This window comes from Rana temporaria, chromosome 1 (assembly GCF_905171775.1).
Source record: "Rana temporaria chromosome 1, aRanTem1.1, whole genome shotgun sequence".
NCBI classification, from domain to species: domain Eukaryota; kingdom Metazoa; phylum Chordata; class Amphibia; order Anura; family Ranidae; genus Rana; species Rana temporaria.
In genome coordinates this window covers 309,506,361-309,528,629 of record NC_053489.1, presented here as the reverse complement: position 1 = coordinate 309,528,629, position 22,269 = coordinate 309,506,361, and the positions used below count along the sequence as shown (strand labels likewise).

At 41.6% G+C, this 22,269-nt stretch overlaps 1 protein-coding gene across 2 annotated transcripts in view; it reads right to left on the bottom strand.

Moving 5' to 3' along the window:
* The window catches only part of C9orf72 (C9orf72-SMCR8 complex subunit), a 68,721-nt gene that overhangs the window by 19,328 nt on the left and 27,124 nt on the right, over nt 1-22,269 (bottom strand). For both annotated transcript variants that reach the window (XM_040358585.1, XM_040358583.1), the window contains exons 3-5: nt 15,655-15,750; nt 8,948-9,003; nt 3,822-3,894 (exon numbers count right to left, since the gene is read on the bottom strand). In XM_040358585.1, coding sequence (XP_040214519.1) covers nt 3,822-3,894; nt 8,948-9,003; nt 15,655-15,750 — 225 coding nt within the window. The remainder of the gene's footprint in view (nt 1-3,821; nt 3,895-8,947; nt 9,004-15,654; nt 15,751-22,269) is intronic.

Genomic DNA, 22,269 nt, shown 5'->3' with positions numbered 1-22,269 from the left:
ATCTTAATGCCTAGAATGCATCAAGATAAAACAAAACTTCTGACTTTACAACTCCTTTAACAACCAGCACATGCCAGCTTCCTTAAAACCAGCAGATAGGGGGGAATGCAGGGGGCATTTTTTACCTATCAAGGTAGTGCGGGAGTTCTGTAATCTTTATTATCCCTCTAGCTCCTCACGTCCGGCCACCCTCCTCTCCTCCTATTATATCTGATGGTGTTGGCTATTTCGCCATCTCTCTACCTCCTTTCCTTATGGCAGCATTGCTCCTGCACAAGAAAAGCTGGAGCATGCTGGCCAATGAGGAGACATCATCACTGGTTGTTAGGGATGCCGGTGGGTTCCAGCGCCTTAATAACCAAACCGCTGATAGTAAAGGAGCCGGTACCCTATGGCAACCTTAACAACCAGCTATTTACCAATGCGCTGTAATGCAACAACATTTAAAATGCACTATGTGTTTTTTAAAACACACTGTACATTTTAGAAGCACTGCAGTGTGACAACCTGTGCTGCGTGAAAGCAGCCCAAGGTTGCATAGATCTTTTTATTTGGTACCATCATAGCAAAACATAGTACAGCTCTCCTAAAGTGGAACTAACTAAATCCATAAAATGTCCAAACAGTTACAATTGGGGCATGATGTGAATGATAACCCTCACAGTTGCTTGTGCGCTCAAACTGTTAAGCCAATAAATGGATGGTGTCTATACAAATCACATTTGCAGCACAATGCAACCGCAGAAACAGGGTCTAAGATGACAGCTTCCTTGGCTGTCAAGGGTAGGTGGGTTTAGTTGTGCTTAAAAAAAAAAAAAAAGTAAATTTCTAATTTTTGGATAGAGGGTGCAGCCATGCAATTTTTTCCTTTATGCCAACTGCATGCAGAACTGCTGGTTAATAGCTTAGAGATAGCCTTATATTATAGAGACATTTATTCCAAACTGCATACAGCTCTTTCACGCTCATTAGCAATAATCAGTGCAGTGCATGGAAACAATGGAGTATGCCTTGGGGATCAACAAGAAGGTACAACCCAAAATGTTACAATAAGGTGGGTCAAAAGATACCAGGAATTTTCCATTTACCCAGTGGAAAGCACAGAAGAGTCTTCTTAACACAGTAAGACTCTACGAGTCTCGCTTCTATCAATTCCAAAAAGAAAGGGATTTTTCCTCAGTTCAGGATAATGGTCCCACAAATGATTATTTAATGTCCCTGAGCCAAGCATGCAACCTGGTTTTGTAGCATCTATAAAATTCAGTTTCATTCAACCAACATGAAAGAAAATCATATACATTTCTTAAATAGGCACTTAAGTGAAATATTAGAAAAATAGAATTGGCTTTATAACTGGGGATCATAGATCGTAGAATTCCTTCCTAAAGAAAATGCTGCTCCATACTGCCTTTGGTGCTGGACACGTCCCAGGTCCTGGTCATGTTATCTTTTTTAAAAGGTAAGGATCAGAGTTCAAGCATCACTATGACACATGACAGGCACTTTTTTGTGCACATTTATTAATGTAGCATGACAGACAGCCCAATCATATCAATGGGCTGCCCTCTGTGCGGCAAAGTAGCTCATACATCTTTCTGAGCATCAAGCTTTGCACGTTTTTCTGCACTTGTTGCATATTGTCTCATGCAACAATACACATATGCTTGTCGCATTTGGAGTGCTATTAACAATGAGTGGCACATCAAGCACAAGTGTTTTTTGTGTGCTCACAAACCACTATAGTGTGAATGCAGCCTTACTTACATGGCAAGCACTGCAGGCAGTCAGAAACAGTTTCCTAAAGATAATAATAAAAATACAAAAGGTCAATGCCTGCCACAAGCTCTGCAGGGAAGGGAGGGAGCAGTTGGGACCATGGACCTGCCACTTCAACAGATTGTACCAGAGGTTTCTCTGGGTCTTGGAATTCAGTTTGAGAGCAGGGGTCCACTCTGTTTCAGGAGCACCGATAGCAGCTTTTGTATGAAAAAAAAGACTGCAAACATAATTGTCTAAAAGTAGAAGTAAACTTTTGAAAAAAAAAATAATAATAATAATAATAATTCCTCCTGCAAGGTAATATTATAGTGTGCTAGCATTGCATACTAGCACATTATGAAAGATGTACCCTAAAACTAAGCCTCTAAAAAAAAACATGCAAATAAGGACTTCCTGATCTGCATGCTTGTTGCAGGTCAGCAACTCAGAAAGTGCCAAAGCCTGCATGCGTTTATATGTGTAGATAGATGAACCAATTCCCAGAACTTTAAGGTGATACTAAAGTCTAGTATTTTTTTCTTTTAAAATAACAAACACGTTATACTTAACTGCTCTGTGTAATGGTTTTGCACAGAGAAGCTTGGATCCCCCTCTTCTCGGGTCCCATGTCAGCACTCCTGGCCCCTCCCTCCTGTTAAGTTTCCCCATAGCAAGCCGCTTGCTATGGGGGCACCTGTGCCAAGACACAGCTCCGCGTGTCCATTCAGACACGGAGCCGAGGTTCCGCCTCTTCCCTTCCTCATTGGCTGCAAACAGATTGGATTGACAGCAGCAGGAGCCATTGACGTCGCTGCCATGTCTCAGCCAATCAGGAGGGAGAGTCCCCGACGACCTAGGTTCTCATGCACATCACTGGATCCAGATGGGGCTCAGGTAAGTATTAGGGAGGCTGATGCACACAGGTTTTTTTTTTTAATGCATATAATGCAATAAGAATAAAGTGGTTGCAAAGGCACAAGATTTTTTAAAGTCTTTCTCTAGCCATAATGACCTGCCATCCCTCCCATCTCATTCTGCTGTCTGTGTTTCTCATTACTCCACTGCACTAATCTGAAGTCTGAAATCAATGTATAGACAGCCAATAGGCTAGTCTCCATAACTCAGGCAGTGACCTGGTTCACAGAACCAGGACTATCCTTCTTTGCAGTAAAGAAGACTTGGGAACCCAGCGCATCACGTAACCATGGATTTATGCAAGTAACCGCTTCCCGACCACCATACGCATATATACACCTTGTCGGGTAGCGGTGATACTAGAATCATGGCCGCAGTTTTATCAGGGTATCATTTTTTTTTTTCAGCCGGCGTTTTGCTTTCCTGTAGAGGTGATTAGAGCAGCTCTACAGCCACACAATCACTTCTACAAGGTATGGAAGGGATAATTCATTGTATCATAGTTTGCTTCCATTCCATAGACATGCACAATTTTGAAGTGTGAAGGTTTCTATTTATTCTGTGTAACATATTTTATATTTTACCCAAAAATTGTGTATTCTATTGTGTTTTTGTGCAATGAAATTCATTCAAAATTATTTTTTCCTAAAAATTAGCATTTGATAAACCTCTGCACAAATATTGTGTGCCATAAAAAACTACAACAGCCATTATTTTATTCTCCAGAAATAACCTTCAGAAAATATATAATGTTTGGGGGTTCCAAGTAATTTTCTAACAAAAAAATAAAAAGTGGTTAAAAAGTCACAAAATAATACTGTATAAACACAAGAAGAAGGCGATTTTCTAAATAAACAACCCTATTTTATGTAAACCCCACAAACAAAAATGATGTGTGCAATTCAAGCCGTCTTCTTTTTATTCCCAAACAACTAGAAAATGTGGTACTTGCAACTGATAACACTTAAAATTGTAGCCCAATTGTAAAAATTCATACTTTTTTTTTTTAATGAAACTTAACTCCACCGTCCTTCACCTCTATGCACTCCTCCCACCTTCATGTTAACAGCACATATGAATCTATTTTCTTGCATGCATCGTACATGAATTAATTTTATTCAATCGTTTAAGCCACGCAGTCAAATTACCTTATTCACTTTTTCTGCGCTGCTTCCCACCACCACAGAGCAGCCACATGTTTGCAAATGGGAGCTGATGGCACTGTTCAGAAAACACAAAACATACATTAGGAATATGAACGAGAACATTTGTCTTGAATTTCTCCTGATATACAGCAGTGCACCTCCAAATATGTGAGGGTAACTATGTGCAACAGTAGGACATCAAAACCTGTGCCAAAATAAAAAGTCTCCTGAAGAACCCTGATTGGCTGGGCGAAACGTACATTGGGCAGGACGTCCAGTGATGTAATTTCCAACCTGTGGAACGCACATCTCAGTGGTGGCGTTTCCGGGTCTTAAATGCGTTTTTTGACATTTACTTAATGTGATCATTATGCGTTTTAATTTATTACTTTTAATAAATGATACTGCACTATGTGGGTTTGCCCCCCTTGCATATTTATGGAGGTATATGAGAAAATAGGAGGAATGATATTGGGAGTGGAGAACTAAGAAGGAGAAGAGAAAGGAGGTGGAAAGGCTAAATTCCGTTGTCTAACCGCTTCTGGACTGCCCCGCGCAGATGTACTTCAGCAGGGCGGCCGGCTGCACAAAATCACATACCTGTACATAGTTTTGTGCATGAGGTCTGGGGCATGCGCGCATGCTGCCAGCAAACCTCTCCTGCTGTGATTGGACACAGAGGGAGCGAATTAGTAGGTCCGGCGGTCACGATGGCTGCCGGTACCCGCCAATCGTTCACAGGAAAGGTCAAACCGCATTCTGCCTATGTAAACAAGGCAGAACGCCATTCTGCGACAGGGAAAGAGAGATCTTGAGTTTCTGCTAAGCAGGAAGACTGATCTCTTTCTTTCCCCAGTCAAAGCCCACCCCCTCCCACAGTTAGAAAGCACCCCCTAGGGACACACGAAACCCTTTTATTGCCCCTGTTGATAACCCCTTCTCTGCCAGTGCACTGTATTGGTGTCACTATTCCCCAGAAAATATGTGTCAAAAGTGTCAGTTAGGCATCTGATCTGTCTGCCGCAATCCCGCTAAAAAATCCCTGACCGCCGCCATTCCTAGAAAAAAAAAATATATGAAATTCCCTAAAAATATCCCATATTTTGTAGAAGCTATAAAACTTTATTGGATATGTTTTATAGCAGAAAGTAACATTTTTTTTTTTAAATTGTCAGTCTTGTAGTCCAAAAAAACAAACAAAAAAAACAAAAAAAACAACAGGTGGTGACCAAATACCACCAAAAGAAAGCTCTATCTGTGGGCAAAAAAAAGACAATCAAATTTGGGTACATCGTCACACAAAGTAACGCAGTGCCGTATTGCAAAAAAAAGGCCTGTACAAAAAGGGAGTGAACCTTCCGGGGCTGAAGTGGTTAAGCACCCAGAGGGTTTTCCCATATGCATTATGTGACCATATCTCCTGTGCTAATAAGCACACATTTCATCTAATGATATAATGCATCTTACCTATCATTATATTTCCCATATATCCCCAAGTAAACAGACATCACCATAGCTTACGTTCTCAGCTCCATCAGCATGACTGCCCAGCGACCAGTGTGCTTGGCTTTTTATTCATAAATCACAAAAGCATTGACAAACAGGAAATGATGGCTCCAGCAGCCAATCGCTTCTTCCATGGGAAGTGACATCACAAGATATGACCTCCACACAGGAAATTACCCAACATGAAATCCTTCCAACAGGATGAGTTAATACAAACAACCAATAAATAATGGTTAAAGGAGTCCTATGGGCGTGTCTGAGCAGAGACAGGGTGCATGTTTTTTTATGTCCCCTGTACCTGGAAGATAAACAAAAGAAGCCGCATGGTTTTCAAACATGGACTCTGTCTCTGACCATAACCACTCAAAGACTCCTGTATTTGCGCTGATAGGAATACAATACAATCAGGCAGGCACTACACATTTAACCACTTCCATACAGGGCACGTATACACCTTCCCGCCCAAGCCAATTTTCAGCTTTCAGCACTGTCGCACTTTGAATGGCAATTGCGTGGTCATGCTACACTGTACCCAAACAAAATTGGCGTCCTTTTTTTCCCACAAATAGAGCTTTCTTTTGGTGGTATTTGATCACCTCTGCGATTTTTTTTTTTTGCGCAACAACTAAAAAAAGACCGAAAATTTTGAAAAAAAATATGTTTTTATTTTTTTCTGTTATTTTTTTTGTAAATAAGTACGTTTTCTCTTTCAATTACGGGCACTGATATGGCGGCACTGATGGGCACCGATGAGATGGCACTGATGGACATCGATGAGGTAGTACTGACGGGCACAGATGAGGTGGCACTGATTGGCGGCGCTTGTAGGCGGCACTGATGGGCACACATAGGCAGCACTGGGCACTCATGGGTGGCACAGATGGGCATGGATGGGCACTGTAGGGTGGCACTGATGGACAATGTGGCGGCACTGATTTACCTAAGTTGCCAGTCAGTGCCCATTTGTGGGCACTGATTGGCATTTTTTTTTTAATGCTTTTTTTTTTTTTTTACAGCCTTTTTTTTTTTATATGCCCTTCCCTGGTGGTCCAGGGTGGGCATCCCTGGTGGTCCATGTGGCGATCCGAGGGGGGGCTGCGCTGATAAACGATCAGCGCGAACCCCCCCTGTCAGGAGAGCCGCCGATAGGCTCTCCTCTACTCGCGTCTGTCAGACGCGAGTGAGGAAGAGCCATCGACGGCTCTTCCTGTTTAAATCGTGATCAGCCGTGATTCGACACGGCTGATCACGTGGTAAAGAGTCTCCGTGAGAGACTCTTTACCGAGATCGGTGTTGCGGGGTGTCAGACTGACACCCCGCAACAACGATCGCCGCGATGCGCGCCCCCGGGGGCGCGCAGCGGCTCAGAATCCTGAGGACGTCATATGACGTCCGGTCAGGATTCTACAACCACTTTGCCGCCGTCAATATGTCATTGGCGGGCGGCAAGTGGTTAAAGGGCAAACCTAAAAGGAAAATTGTATAAATGTATGGCCAGCCTTAGAGCTTTGAGTGGTGATGTAGCCCATTCTGTCATGCGATAGTGCTTAGGTCTAGCAACTAGCCGCTAAACCAGAATCCTGGAAGTCACATGTTGTCCCGTCTTGGAGGACTGCAAGATCAAGCCATTATAAGAGATTCGGGGGTGGGCTTTATACAGACAATGTCACTATGACCTGAATGAGCAAGGTGACTGTATTTTGTTTAAAACTCTAGCTAAAAGTTTTTCATTGAGTAGAGAAAGTTTAGAAATTGCTTTTTTTATTGCTGTTGGTGTCCCTGCTTGGGAGATCCTTCATCGTTTGCTGGGGACCCTAGAAGAGTAGGATGGGTGCTGCTCTGTGCAAAACGATTGCACCGAGCAGGTAAAGTATGATAGGTTTGTCGTAAAAAAAAAAAAAAAAAAAAAAAAAAAAGAAAATATGTTAAGCTTTACAATCACTTTAAAACAAATATAGCAGCGGGTAACTGCAGATTCCGGGGTTGATCTACCAACACTGGAGAGTGTAAAATCTGCTGCAGCTGTGCATAGAAACCAACCAGCTTCCAGATTATTTTGTCAAAGCTTAAATTAAACAAGTGGACGTTAGAAAATCTTGCGAGCTACCGAATTTTTTGTTTTTTTTTATATTTTAATTTTATATTTATTAACTATTTTAAACCAATGAAAAATAATAAATAAATTGTGCCGCGCTAGATGAGTAATGCTGCGTACACACGATCGGTTCCTCTGATGAACACGGTCTGATGGACCGTTTTCATCAGACGAACCGATCGTGTGTGGGCCCCATTGTTTTTTTATCCATCCGTGAAAAAACTAGGAACTTGTTTTAAAATTATCTGATGGTAAAAAAAACGATCGTCTGTGGGCACGTCCATCAGTTAAAAATCCACGCATGCTCAGAATCAAGTTGACGCATGCTCGGAAGCATTGAACTTCATTTATCTCAGCACGTCGTCGTGTTTTACGTCACCGCGTTCTGACACCATCGTTTTTTTAACTGATGGTGTGTAGGCAAGACTGATGAAAGTCAGCTTCATCGGATATCTGATGAAAAAATACATCAGACCGTTTTCATCGGATGAACCGATCGTGTGTACAGGGCATTACTCTGAATTGATACCATTAGTACTGACACGTTTCCCATCCATAAACTACAAATGCCAATTATGATAAATTAGTGAAAATAATAAATAAAATAAACGTTAGAAGCCGATTGGCTCCCATGCACTACTGCACCAGATTTTGCACTCTCCAATTTTAGTAAATCAACCCCACAGTGTCACTGAATCACTAAAATTAGATTCTAAAACAGTGCTACTAAAAAGGAAGCTAAACAGAACAATGTTAACTGGAAGTAACCAGATGCCATTTACATTACAAAAAAAAAAAAAGTTAAATAGATTTCAAAAATGCTTGCTGCTAATTTGAAGATTAGTGGGGAATCATTTTTGGAAACTAAAAGAAAAACTGCTGGATCTGTCAATCAACTTAATGTCATATTCTAATCTTAAAGGGGTTGTAAAGGTAAAAAATGTTTCCCTAAATAGCTTCCTTTACCTTAGTGCAATCCTCCTTCACTTACCTCATCCTTCCATTTTGCTTTTAAATGTCCTTATTTCTTCTGAGAAATCCTCACTTCCTGTTCTTCTGTCTGTAACTACACACCGTAATGCGAGGATTTCTCCCTGGTGTGGAGAAAGCCTCTTGAGGGGGCGACCAGGAGGGTCAGGACACTCTCTACTTTGCAGATAGAGAAAGGAGCTGTGTGTTAGTGGGCATCCTGACACTCCTGCTCGCCCCCTCAAGAGGCTTTCTCCACACCAGGTAAAAAGCCACGCATTACTGTGTGTAGTTACAGACAGAAGAACAGGAAGTGAGGATTTCTCAGAAGAAATAAGGACATTTAAAAGCAAAATGGAAGGATGAGGTAAGTGAAGGAGGACTGCACTGAGGTAAAGGAAGCTATTTAGGGAAAAAAATTGTTTACCTTTACAATCCCTTTAATTTAAATAATTGAATCCAATAGGATCAACAGTTATACTTTTCAGATTAGCTGAACAACAGAAGCCCAATTTTCAAAGTAAGTAAAATGTATAAGCAAAAAAATATTTATTATTACTTGCTGAGAAATCCTTCATAGCAGCTGTCATCATCGTTAAGAACAGTAGTAGCAATCTGAAAAAGAAAAATTTTACATAAAATTGTGAGAAATGACCTTTTGTCGTACTATTGCGTTAAATAAAAAGAAGTCAATTTCCTTTTAGCGACTGTAAAGGCTGAAATGACTATTGTGGCAATAAATTAGACTAACACATGGAAAACGGCGCCTCCTCTTCTCAGCAGAGACCAGCAATATTCCCAATGCTGCAGATCTGTACACTGCATAGATTTCCCCCACCGCTGTTACACTACTCTTTATGCAATGCTATAGGATGGTTAAAGCCGAGTTCCAGGCCGATAGAAAAAGACACAAATTAATGTAGCTCGTGTTCATTGATGCATCAATAAATGTATTTAACCCTTTTGCTGCCAGGGCCATTTGTGCCTTTTTTGCACACGTTTAAAAAGGCCAAGTTCATCTTTTGGGAAAAAAAATTATAAAAAATGCACATATTTTTACAGAAACAAAAATGCGCATTTATAATTTTTGTAGAGAAGCACTGCACCTGCGATCAGTAAATCGCTGGTGCAACATCAGGCTTCGGGCACACTCTCCCTTCAGCTTTCTGCCTGTACCTCCATACAGGCTGTTACAAAGCTGGAGAAAGAGTGAATGGACTGCATTTATCAACACTGAGTACTACAAAAGTTTGTCTGCCGCAGTGGAAGACAGAACTTGTATTTGCTTCATTCACAGATGTCTGAATTTATGACATGGCTCTTTTGCCATCTTTGCCCTGGGTACCAAATGGCCTTGTCCCAGCACTGGGTCTTGAATGAATTTGTTAGGAAAAATACTTTTTTGTGTGCAAATTAATAAATCTCGGTTGCAAACAATGGCCCCCATTTGTGGGAGTATATTGTAGCTTTTTTTTTTTTTTTTACATGCAACAAGTTTTGTTTAATCACTGGCCACATTTACCCCCTTCCTGCCCAGGCCAATTTTCAGCTTTCAGTGCTGTCATACTTTGAATGACAATTGCGCCATCATGCTACACTGTACCCAAATACATTTTTTATCATTTTCTTGCACGCAAATAGAGCTTTCTTTCTTAATCATTTTTAAGCAAAAAATAAGACCACAAATTTTGAATGAATAAATAAATAAATAAATAAATAAATAAATAAATGTTCTCCTTCACTGATGTGCACCGATAGGCTGCATTGATAAGGCGGCACAGATGATGGCACCCAATATGCAGCACCGATGAGCACTGATGGCCACCAATAGGCAATACTGATGAGCACTGATAGATAGCACTTATGGGCAATGATAGGTGGCACTTATGGGCATAACTGATGGGCACAGGCTGGTGTCATTCATGGGCACTGTTGGGGCTGTATTGTAATCAGGGCACTGCTGATCGCGATCGTGGCTTAACTGGGCGCCATCATATGAAGTCATCCCAGGACAAGCGCAGCACCACTCAACCGTCACTTTACTATACGGTGGGCAGGAAGTGGTTAATGAGACATCAGGGTTCTAAAAAGACCCCTGATGTCTCGCCTGTCTTCCAGTCGCACTGCCATTTTCTACTGCCCCAGCCAGTGACACTAGGATCTGGAAGTGCCAATTTACAAGTCGCTTCTGGGTCATTCGCAGGAACAGGAGATCAGTGAACATTATGCGATCTCTCCCCTATATGCAGCGGCACCCGCCGTGCTGGTCTTGCCAGTGGCAGTAACCAAAATCCCGATTCTGACCTGGTATTAGTCTCTTTCAGTCTCCAATACAACACAGCTCAGACTGGGAGAGGAAGGGGCAGCACTGGAAGCTAATCAGTTGGGCTGTAGTGTTTATGGGCTATCAAGCAAAATGCTTACAGGAATAGAGAGCAGAATGTCAGAGAGATGAGACCATCAGTATGTGGCTTCCCCTTTTAGTGTCCAGTTATAAAGGAGGGGGTTAGGACACAATCTGTAAGTGTTATTTAACTGCATCGTAGAAACAACAGGTTTTATGCCCTGCTAGACAGGGCTGTCCTGTTTGGCAGAGCAGTGTATATTTTTAGGAACATTTACTAGGTACATGGAAAACTTTGCCGTCTCGTCTCCTCTTGGGATTTATCATGCCAACAGTGTTTATTTGCAATGTCTTTGGTTTTGGATGGATTACCCTGTACAGCTTTGCTATTGGTAAATCAAAGTACTGCAGCAGGGTTGTATGTCATGTTGGTAAAAAAGGGGAAGAAGAAACACTACAGAACAGCACAGAAAGGCTCACCCTTTGGTAGGAAAAATAACCCTCTTATATGTATTTTATCCATGTAGTGTATTTATCGGTTTGCCTGGAGTTTAGCTATAGGAGCATCATCCTAAATGAAAGCAGTTGTCAGTTGAGCTCTAAAACTGAACTTCAGGCAAACCGATGAACACACCATTAAAATGCATATATTAGTATATCTATAGACAAAACTCCCCCCCCCCCCCCCCATTTTGGATAAAGCATTTTGTTTGCCATCTGTGTCCCATTGGGGAGATTTACCTTCACTTCCTTTCCCATAACCAAAAAAGAAGCGAGATAAAATACAATACTACATTTATTGCTAGGTTTTGTTTATATGTGCCTGGAGTTCAGTTTATTCACAGTATTCTGCATAGATCTATCTGTACACACACACACACACACACACACACACACACACACACAATATCAATTTCTTTTCATTCACATTAATCTGGTTATACTGGCTCTCCTATTCTCCACATAATCCATTCCATTTACCATGTTCTTATGCATTATGTTAAAGTCCAACTCATGCCTCCCCTGCATTAACGACTACTTTGTACGATTCGGAAATCACGGATGCCAGAATGTGAGATCACAGTCCTATTGTTATACACATGGCACATGCTAAACTCTCATCCCCCTCGCCCACATGGCGCTTTTCCTCATATCTAGCGGACAATGCTGACTTTCGTCACATGCTAAGTGAAGCGTGGACTGAATACTCATCAACTAACGGAGAACACATCACCGATCCGAACCTCTTTGGGGAAGCTGGTAAAGCTTTCCCGAGAGGGAAGATCATCTCATATACCACCCAATTTAAAAGTCCAACTCCGAGCAGTGTGGGGGGGTAAGTGGATTTATTTTACAGGACAAAAAGCTGGATTTTCATTGACCCTAAGACGCTGGAAACTTTACTGGGCATGCCCCCTAGGCATACTCCTAATACCACTCTGCAAGATCTTAGCGAGCAATGCAAAGTAATACAGGAACAGAGGGGAGGGTGGTCTGTGTCCTGTACTATACTTCAAGACAAGGCTCGACAAATCCTGGTCGCCATGGCGACTAGATATAGGGTCCTGGCGACTTGGCTTGGAAGGGGGGGCAAAAAGCTGGCGCCATCTGGTGGTGAGCCATTGGTATCACAAGTTATTACCACCAGATGTGTAAGCTGGCGCCATCTGGTGGTGGCCGTTGGTATTACAAGTTAAGCATTACAAGTTAAAAAGCAATTCTAATGTAATTTTTCACTATTTTCACTGCCATCTCCTTCCCTCTAATTAGAACCCCCAGACATTATATATATTTTTTATCCTAACACCCTACAGAATAAAATGGCGATCGTTGCAATACTTTCTGTCACGCCGTATTTGCGCAGCGGTCTTACAAGCGCACTTTTTTGGGAAAAAATTACACTTTTTTTAATTAAAAAATAAAAAACAGTAAAGTTATCCCCATTTTTGTTAATATTATGAAAGATAATGTTACGCCGAGTAAATTGATACCCAACACGTCACGCTTCAAAATTACGTCCGCTCGTGGAATGGCGACAAACTTTTACCCTTTAAAATCTCCATAGGCGTTGTTTAAAAAATTCTACAGGTTGCATGTTTTGAGTTACAGAGGAGGTCTAGTGCTAGAATTATGGTTCTCATTCTACCAATCGCGGCAATACCTCACATGTGTGGTTTGAACACCGTTTACATATGCGGGCGCTGCTCACGTATGTGTTCGCTTCTGCGCGCAAGCTCGTCGGGACGGGGCGCGTTTTCTGGCTCCTAACTTTTTTAGCTGGCTCCTAGATTCCAAGCAAATTTGTCAACCACTGCTTCAAGATATGCAATTTACAGGTAAGGCAAAATCCTGTTTATCTTCATTGTACAGTACAAGAGACTGGATATTGATAGACCTTGTGATGTCGCCAACAGAAGGACGAACAACAGTTCAAACAGGACAGTGTTAATAGGCCCAACAAGAAATGAGGGTCAAAGGATCCAACTCAGGACTCTGTGGCTGAAACCTGCATTTGTAGAGGCCTGTGCATCAAACTGGTAAAACTTGGAGAAAGTATAAACCAAAAACACCAAGTGGTGGCCTTACAAAGCTGCAACAGAAGCTTGCTGTCAGAAAGCCCAGAAAAAGGTTGGAAAGAAGGATTGCAGGGACATGGATGTAAACATTGCTTTAACCACTTGCTGATCAGCCCACACTGATATACGTCGGCAAAAATGGCACGGACAGGAAAAAGGGCGTACAGGTATGTCACCTTTAATTGCAGCCGTGTGGTCGCGCTCGCGACCCTGCCGCGAGCTCCGTGACCGCACCCGTGGGACCCGAGCGCCGTCGGGGTCACAGAGCTCAAGAACGGGGAGATGTTGTGTGTAAAACACAACATCTCCCCGTTCTGCCTAGTTACACTGTCAATGATCGCGTTCCCTGTCATCAGGAACAGCGATCAGTGACGTGTCACGTGTAGCCACGCCCCCTACAATAAGAATAACTTCCTAGGGAACACTTCACCACTACAGTGCCACCTAGTGGTTAACCTCTTCACTGCCAGTGTCATTACAGTAATCAGTGCATTTTTAATGCACTGATCGCTGTAAAAATGACAATTACTAGTAAAAATCTTTTTTATAAAAATGCCATAAAACAGTCCATTTTGTAGACGCTATAACTTTTGCGCAAACCGATCAATAAACGCTTATTGCGATTTTTTTACCAAAAGTATGAAGAATATGTAAGTAATAGTGGTAAAAGCTGCGCTGCAATGTGATGTGAGAAATCAATATAACAATCAGATTATAAAGAATATGATGCACACAAAACACTAGTGCAATGTGAAATGATCAAGTGAAGGTGCAAAGTCCATATGAATGGATGTATCTCAGGGAAAATCAGGATGACAGAAAGTTCTCCGAGTGTGTGAAAAGGTATCCAAACTTATCCAGTGAATCTGTATAGCAGATAGAAAGGTCCTCCACCGTTAAATCCTAACTGCTTACCACAACGATAAGTAAATCAAGCATGTAACTGTGACTGCCAATTCCAAGATTCCAGGGGAAATTTTTCACTTTATCTTTGTTTCAGATATCAGACTATTCACTTTCCATAGTATGACCCAAAAGAGAAAAGGCTGACATAGCGTGATACCGTAATAAAATTTGTTTATTAGTAAAAGTGTTGCACTTACAGTTATGCAGTAAAACAGTGCGTGTGTAATAATAGCCGGCCGGCTTAACTGTCCGCTCGTCCTTCCGGGTAGACTGCGCAGTACGATTCGTGGTGACGTCAGCACGCCGCTCCTCCCTACGCCGTTTCGTCACAACAATGACTTCTTCCAGGGGCACACTGTGTGCCCCTGGAAGAAGTCATTGTTGTGACGAAACGAAACGTACTGTCTTTTGACGCTATTCCATAAGCATGCGCAATTTTAATGGTGACATGTTGGGACTTGGCATAACACCATCTTTCACATTTAAAAATAAATATGAAAATGGGGTATATATTATGCTTTGTTATTTTTTTTTTAAATGCATTCAAGTGTATTATTTCCCCAAAAATTTGCATTTGCAAAACCGCTGTGAGAATACCGTGTGACAAAAAAATAAATGTAAAGACCGCCATTTTATTCTCTAGGGTCTCTGCTAAAAAAAAAAAAAAAAATTAAAATCGGTTTAATGTTTGGGGGTTATAAGTAATTTTCTAGCATAAAATACAGATTAAAACTTTTAAAACAGTTAATTATTTTTGCACTGCCTGGAGTTAAGCTTTAATTGAAAGGGACCAAAATTGTTTTTATTAACAAGTTGCACTTGCTTGCTGCATTCGGATATATCTGTATATGAAAATGTTGAATACAATGTTGCTTATGCGTGACAAATATTCCAAAACTAATTGTACTTGAACCTAAATTATGCATGGGATATACACACACATAACATACATAAAACACAGGGATTTACTGCATTTGTGTTTTACTTTGCTTATGGGAGTACGAAACGCAATGTTGATATGCACACTCATTACGCCATCTGCTAATTTAAAGCAGCTTGTGATTGGCTAGGACTTGTTTCCGCAATTGGAAGTCTTTGCCTTATTAACTAAGCTTGATCATGTAATAAATCTAAGTAACAGCACAAGAGTAAAATAAACCGAGCATGTAATTATTTCACTGTGAAAAATGATCAGAAATCCTACTTTCTTTAGTGATCGTATCTCGAAGAAATATTTCTCTATACATCACACGTGTCATGTAAGCGTTGCCGCTTGTAGTAAAATTCAGCAGACAAAGTAGAGGGCGGCAGAGAGCCACATTTTTATGATCTAACCCCCAGCTGTGATTTATGAGCAAGGTGACACCGAAATACATCAAACCCTGTACTGCCAGACACCTGGAAATCTTCTTTTCAAGCAAGTCTGATTTAAAAGCTTACATCTATGTCTTCAGGAACACCGTGTGACTTCATAGATGACAGTAGCTCCATTACTGGTATAACTTCTCCAGTCAGCATGGGAATTATACTCTGACCCTGTGGAAAAACACAGCAGAGGTAGATTGAAGGGCAGTTTGTTTTCAATATGATGCACAATTTAAAAAAAAAGGGAAAATGTAACGTTTGTTCTGATGTACAAGTCAATAAGATTCCACTACAAATAACGATGTCAAATCAAACATGACAAACATGTTCCTACGTGTCCATTGGCTTTCATCACATCTTCACTCTGTTACAAGACATTTCAAGACTCCAAAAAACACACTATAAGGGATCGATATACATTGCCTGGAAAAACTATTCATACCCCTTGAAATTTTCCACATTTTGTCATGTTACATAATTGTATAAAAATCTGAAAAGTGTGGCGTGCATTTGTATTCAGCCCCCCTGAGTCAATACTTTGAAGAGCCACCTATCGCTGTAATTACAGCTGCAAGTCTTTTTTGGGGATGTCTCTACCAGCTTTGTACATCTAGAGTGATATTTTTTCCCATTCTTCTTTGCAAAATAGCTCAAGCTCTGTCAGATTGGAGGGACCTGTAGCTAGAAGTGGTTTACCCATTCTGTACAGATGTAAGTACCTATCAGAAATGTATATACTTCTATTTTTGTACGCAATATATTTGCACAGTTTCCCATCCAAGTTGTTTTTTCCTTTCCTCCTTCAATTTTATCTTATGAGATGCCCTTGCTCCTGTGCCCAGGAGCCAGTTTTTTGTAAATTTCTCAGCTGAGGGACCAGCTGGATTCTGGTGGGGGGTGAATGAGGCACCCTCTACTTAGGTGCTAGTGGTGAGATTTTTGTCAGAGCAGGTAAATTTAGGGAGGCCTAGCAGGAAGCTGTGTGGGCTGGGAGTGGCTCAGAAGTAGGCTGGCGACTCGCAGATATCTTTTGGTTACCTTCCTCTGGCTTCTAAATGGTTCTAGAAGAGGAGGAGGGGAAGAGAGGTGGAGCTGTCTCAGGGAGCCCTAACTAATTTGAAGCTAGTATTGGCTGGGGGCAGGCCTCCTCGATATACCCAGGGTCAGCCCAGCAGGGGAGGAGTTATCGGGTGGATGAGATGGAGCACTAGGTTGTCTGGCCTTTGAGGGTGCCCCCCCTTATTCAGGGGGGGGGTGACCTTGGGCCTGGGGTTCGGGTGCAGGACGGAGCCCTTCTGGAAAGCAAGGATAATCTGGTTAGGATGCACAGCGTTGCTGGGAAAGTCTTCAGGAGAGATCCACTGGTTGCAGCCAGGAGGGCTGGTGAGTGACAGGCACAGTTGGGAGAGCTGGGGAGGCATGCCGGAGCAGACTGGGAGTGTGCAGTCTGGGACGGATGTAGAGCCAGCCAGAAGGATTGTAAAGTCCTGTGCAGTGGATTTGGGCAGCTGCAGCCAGGAGGGTTGGCAGGGCCTGAAGAGGACTAGCTGGGAGCAGTAGTCTGCCATAGGACAGCTAGCATAAACAGACTGTCATCATTACTTTGCTACATCAATGGGGGCCATGGTCCCTGTCTGCAAAAGGCATCTAACAAGGCCTGAGTTGGGCCTAACCATGTGCTAGAAAATCCTGGGAATTTAAAGTGTCTGTAAACCCTAGAAACAAAAACAAAAGACAAAAAGGCACAATAAGCTAGTATGCATAGCACAGCATATTACTTACCTCAGATCGGAGCCCCCGCAGTGGCCCTCGTTCACTGCTCTGGGTTAAATCGATTGAACATTAATTAATTTAATTGGCCAGAGTACTTGCCAGTTAAATGAATAAACGCCCAAGCGCTAAATGTGGCTAGCAATTTGGAGCTTTTACATACGTTTTGCAGCATTCTGTTTTTTTTTTTACAAAACTTTCATCTCCTGAATGCGATTCTTCTCCGTTCAACAGTGGGATGTTCACCTGCCCCTAAACTCTGGTAAAAGTCTATGCGTGCATGGGCAAAGAGGCCTTTATTTATTTGAGTTCAGGCACACAGTGTGGCCTTATAGTTGGAAAAGGACTGCATATTAGAAACCAGAGACCATTTTACACATGCAGCAAAGGCTTCTTTTCACTCAAACTTAATCCAGGGTGTAGAGAGAGAGTGCATAACAGACCACTGGAAAAAGGTGAGCCAGAGAAATTGTGATACTGTGAGCTTCAGTGGCTGAGAGGGGGAGAATGCGAGACAAATTAAGGATTTGGCTCAGGGAAGGTATCACATGCAACTGGATTTGGTACTTGTTTGGACGGTCATACAGGATTCACACTTGTCCAAAGTATAATGACAAATCGCACATCAAAGTCACATGACAAGTCCATTCAAATATGTGCAACTTCAAAGTAGTTCATGCACTACACTGGTTTGACTTTCATGCAACTTGAGGGCCATAGATATCAATGCCAACCCTTAAAAGTTGCATAAAGGTCGTACCTGAATGTTTTACATGCAACAGTGGGTCTGACTCTGCAGAGAGACAAGTCACATCCAATTCGCACCAAAAGTTATGTCAAAGTTGCACCCAAAGTTGTGAATGGAACCTTAGTCATACTTTAACCTTCACTATCAGTGAGGGATTTTGCCAACATGAGTTAAATAGCTAGCAAAAATAATGACTGCATATCTTAGGCCCTGTTTACACCTGGGCGCCTGCGACCGCAGGCAGAATCACCACGATTCTAACTGTGATACCAAAGCTCCTAGGAAAAACTGACAAATCACACCACACTTATTCGGTGCCATTCATTTTCAATGGCACCTAAACTTGAGTGCAATTCTGAGGCGATTGTCGTGTGATAAATCGTGCTGCAATCGCAGGGAAGCATTGTGCTGCATACACACGGTCGTTTTTTGTGATGAAATAAAACAACGTTTTTAAAAACGTCATTTAAAGTGATCGTGTGTGGGCTTCACATCGTTTTTTGTCTTCTAAAAAACGACCAAAAAAAAAGTCGAACATGCTTAAATTTTTTATGCAGTTTTTCAAAATGTCGTTTTTTGTGTCATAAAAAATGATCGTGTGTGGGCTAAAACGACGTTTTAAACCCGCGCATGCTCAGAAGCAAGTTATGAGACAGGAGCTTGAATGGAACAGAGTGCCGTTGTACGTGTTGTACGTAACCGCGCTTTGCTAGAGCATTTTGAGAAAACGATGGTGTGTGGGCAACGCCGTCAGTTTGCATGTTCCAAAGCCGTGATTGGAGCCAGAAAGTCGAGGTCTGCGCCCGTTTTTAAGACAGTTGGGGAAGATCTATCTATGGAGATCGGGTGCTCATCGTCAGGGCAGGTTGGCCTACACAGAGTTACTCTGTTTTTAGAGAAGAAAAATTAATAACACCGGAACAAGCGTAGTGCGATTTGTCATCTTTGCAGATCGCTTTGGGATTGTGGGCAGAATTGTTGCGATTATGCCTGCGATTGAAAACGCCCAGGTGTGACTGGGGCCTGATTAATACTTAGGTTTTTAATAGAAAAATCATCATGACAAGCCGTACCAAATGCAGTTATAGTAACCCCATCGTAGGAAAAATGCCTGTAGCTTAGTGAATGGACCCTATGGCAGGAAGAACTTCACCTTAGTGAATGGATTAGAATGAATTAGTGAATGGACCTTGTAAGAAGAACATCTTCTGCAGCTTGGTGAATGGACCCCATGGCAGGAAAAACTGCAATTTATTAAATGGATCCCTTGGCAGGAAAATGCTATGAATTATTTGCTTGCACTGGCAGCATTATCTCACTGCAGGCCAATACCACTTACTACAAAGCTGAATGAAATCTATGATTCTGTTCCATATTTCCAAAGCCAAGACAACACGTACGTTATATTATACCAAATATCGATAAATTATAATTGCTTCCTGTAACCTTTTCAGAATTTACCATGCATGGCGTGTTGTGATTTGATTTTTAGAGGCCATGAATAAGTGGAGAGCGCCTTTGCTGACAACAATCATTTTAAGGAGCAATTAAATTTAAAGTCCAAGTCAATTATGTAAAAGATATTGTGAGAACATTCCTGTATACTGTATACATAAAACGTTTCAGGAAATCAATGAAAGAGTTTATAAGATGTTATACTGCAATGAAATATTTATCAATAATGCTGATTATTAAATGGCAAATGGCCCTTTTAATGCCAAATACATCATTTGAAGTTCTGTTGTACAGCCGAGAGTAAAAAGTATACAGGAAGCCTGGCAGAAGGAGAAAGTCATTTTATAGAGATTTCTTTACAGCATTTTGCTGAAGTGCTCTGAGAAAGATGTACACTGAATGATGAACAAGAATTCCACAGTATTCACCACTGCCATCTGTATGACTCCATAGACTTCAATGACTTGCTGCGTACTCTCTCTTATCTGCGACTGCGTTACAATATATAATTACCAGCATTATCAGGACGTGTAACTGTCGACACCTGGCAGGTATGAACACCTGTGAAAATAATTAAAGCCCAAACCATGCCAAAACGTTTATTAATTTTACCTTGGATGGAATGGGAAAGGGTTATAGCCTCTGCCAGGTTTTTTCTTTTACTATCCGTGTCCCGAACGATTTATTTTTTAAACGGCTGGCAATGTTTTTATTATTTTGTGCTTTCCAGTCCTGGTGAGAATTGCTCTCCCCATTTCTTTTATGGGCAATACAGAAACAGAGGGTGGATAAAACTCCTCCAATAGGGTCACAAGCAGGAATAAAACTTGAAAGAAAATGGAATGCTTTTCTACTCTTTCCAACACAAACAAAAAATTAAGCATGGACCTTTAAAGCGGTATCCAAAAAATAAAAATAAATTGGGCCCCAGGTAGTTTAACCACTTCAAAACCATGCACTTACCCCCCTTCCTGCCCATGCCAATTTTTTCAGCGCGGTTACTTTTTTAATGACAATTGCGTGGTCATGCTACACTGTACCCAAACAATTTTTTTTGTTCCCACAAATAGTGCTTTCTTTTGGTGGTATTTTATCAGCTCTGCGTTTTTTACTTTTTGCTAAACAAAAAAAAAAAGTTTTCTCCTGCACGGACAGGCACTGTTAAGGCGGCACCAATGAGATGGCACTGATAGGCAGCACCGAAGGGCGACACCGATAGATAGCACTGGCAGGCATAATTAATGGGCACCGATTGGCAGCTGCCTGGTTGTCTAGGGTGGCATCCCTGTTGGGGTCTTTTGTGGAGCGCTAATAAAAAAAATTCAGCACAGACCCCCCCCCGTCTGTCAGACACGAGGGAGAAAAAGACACATGCGAGCAGGAGTCGCTGTTTACATCACAGTATTCTGATTCTTTAGAGCGCATTGGGCTGGTGACGTCACCAGCTGCATTTAAAGTAAATACCTCCTAAACGGCACATATTTTAGGAGATATTTACAGTACCTATAGGCAAGGCTTGCTTAGAGGTAAAAAAAAAAAAAAAAATGATCGATATATAGTTATATATCCATCTCTATCTATCTATAGCCATCTATCATATACAATTGCTACACAAGTCATACTGTAATTAAATGTGAATAAAAATTACCTTTCCTTTTCAATCTGCAGCTCTGTAAAATGCAATGCAATATGGCTATCTGGAGGCATTCTCTATATGGATGGTGTACAGAACGCTCCCAGATATGCCATTTCCTGTTTTTGTGATTGACTCACTGATGTTCACAGAAGTCTGCACTAAGATACAAATAAGATTTTGGGCATTCCCTAGAATAAAAAGTCATTTTTGGGGAGATACCCTCAAAGGGAAATCAGCAATAAAAGGGATTCAGACCCTGCAGGTGCAGCAGCCGATTGATAATTAGAAAATCATTCCCATTACAATAATTTTGCACATGGACACAGACAAACAGCTTTTTTTTCAGAACAACAAAAGGTAGGAATCTGCAACAAAGTTTGTTAAAATCCTTGCAATGTACATAGATCACCCAGAGTGGAATGTTTTTTTTCCTCAGCAAGAATTCAGTTCCCCTTTAAATAACTTAAAACTATTCTCAAAACTTCCCCCTCCACCCTTCCCAACTCCTATGCAAACTAACCTGTGTAAGTAAGATGTATAAACAATTTTCAGGCCGCCCCAGTCCAGTCATGTGATCCGGCTCCCTTGTATGTGTGGCTTCAGGGGAAAGGAGGGACAACAGATGGACCATGACAGCCTATGGGTGACATCACCACTCCAGGCTTTACCAGCCATTGTTAGAGTTCTCTCTCCTCTCCCCTGCAGCAGCCCTGGGTTAGTGTTAGAAGGGGGAGGGAACAGTTTTAAGGCTAGTAAGGTATATAGAAGAAATTGCACTTTAACGCTAGACCCAGTAGAAAATGTTTAGGTGTAAACATACAAAAACACCCTACTAGGATTGCTCACCTAGGAATCAGCGATTTCAGCTATACTACCTCCTCCCCTGAAAATTTCTAATCCCATATGCCCAGCTTCCAACGTCCTCTATAAAGTTTTCCTTTAGACTAAATATGCAGCTAAAGATCTTGGCCCGGATTCAGAAAGGAGATACGGCGGCGTATCTCCGGATACGCCGTCGTATCTCTGAGTGTGCGTGGTCGTAACTATGCGACTGATTCAGAGAATCAGTTACGCATAGATT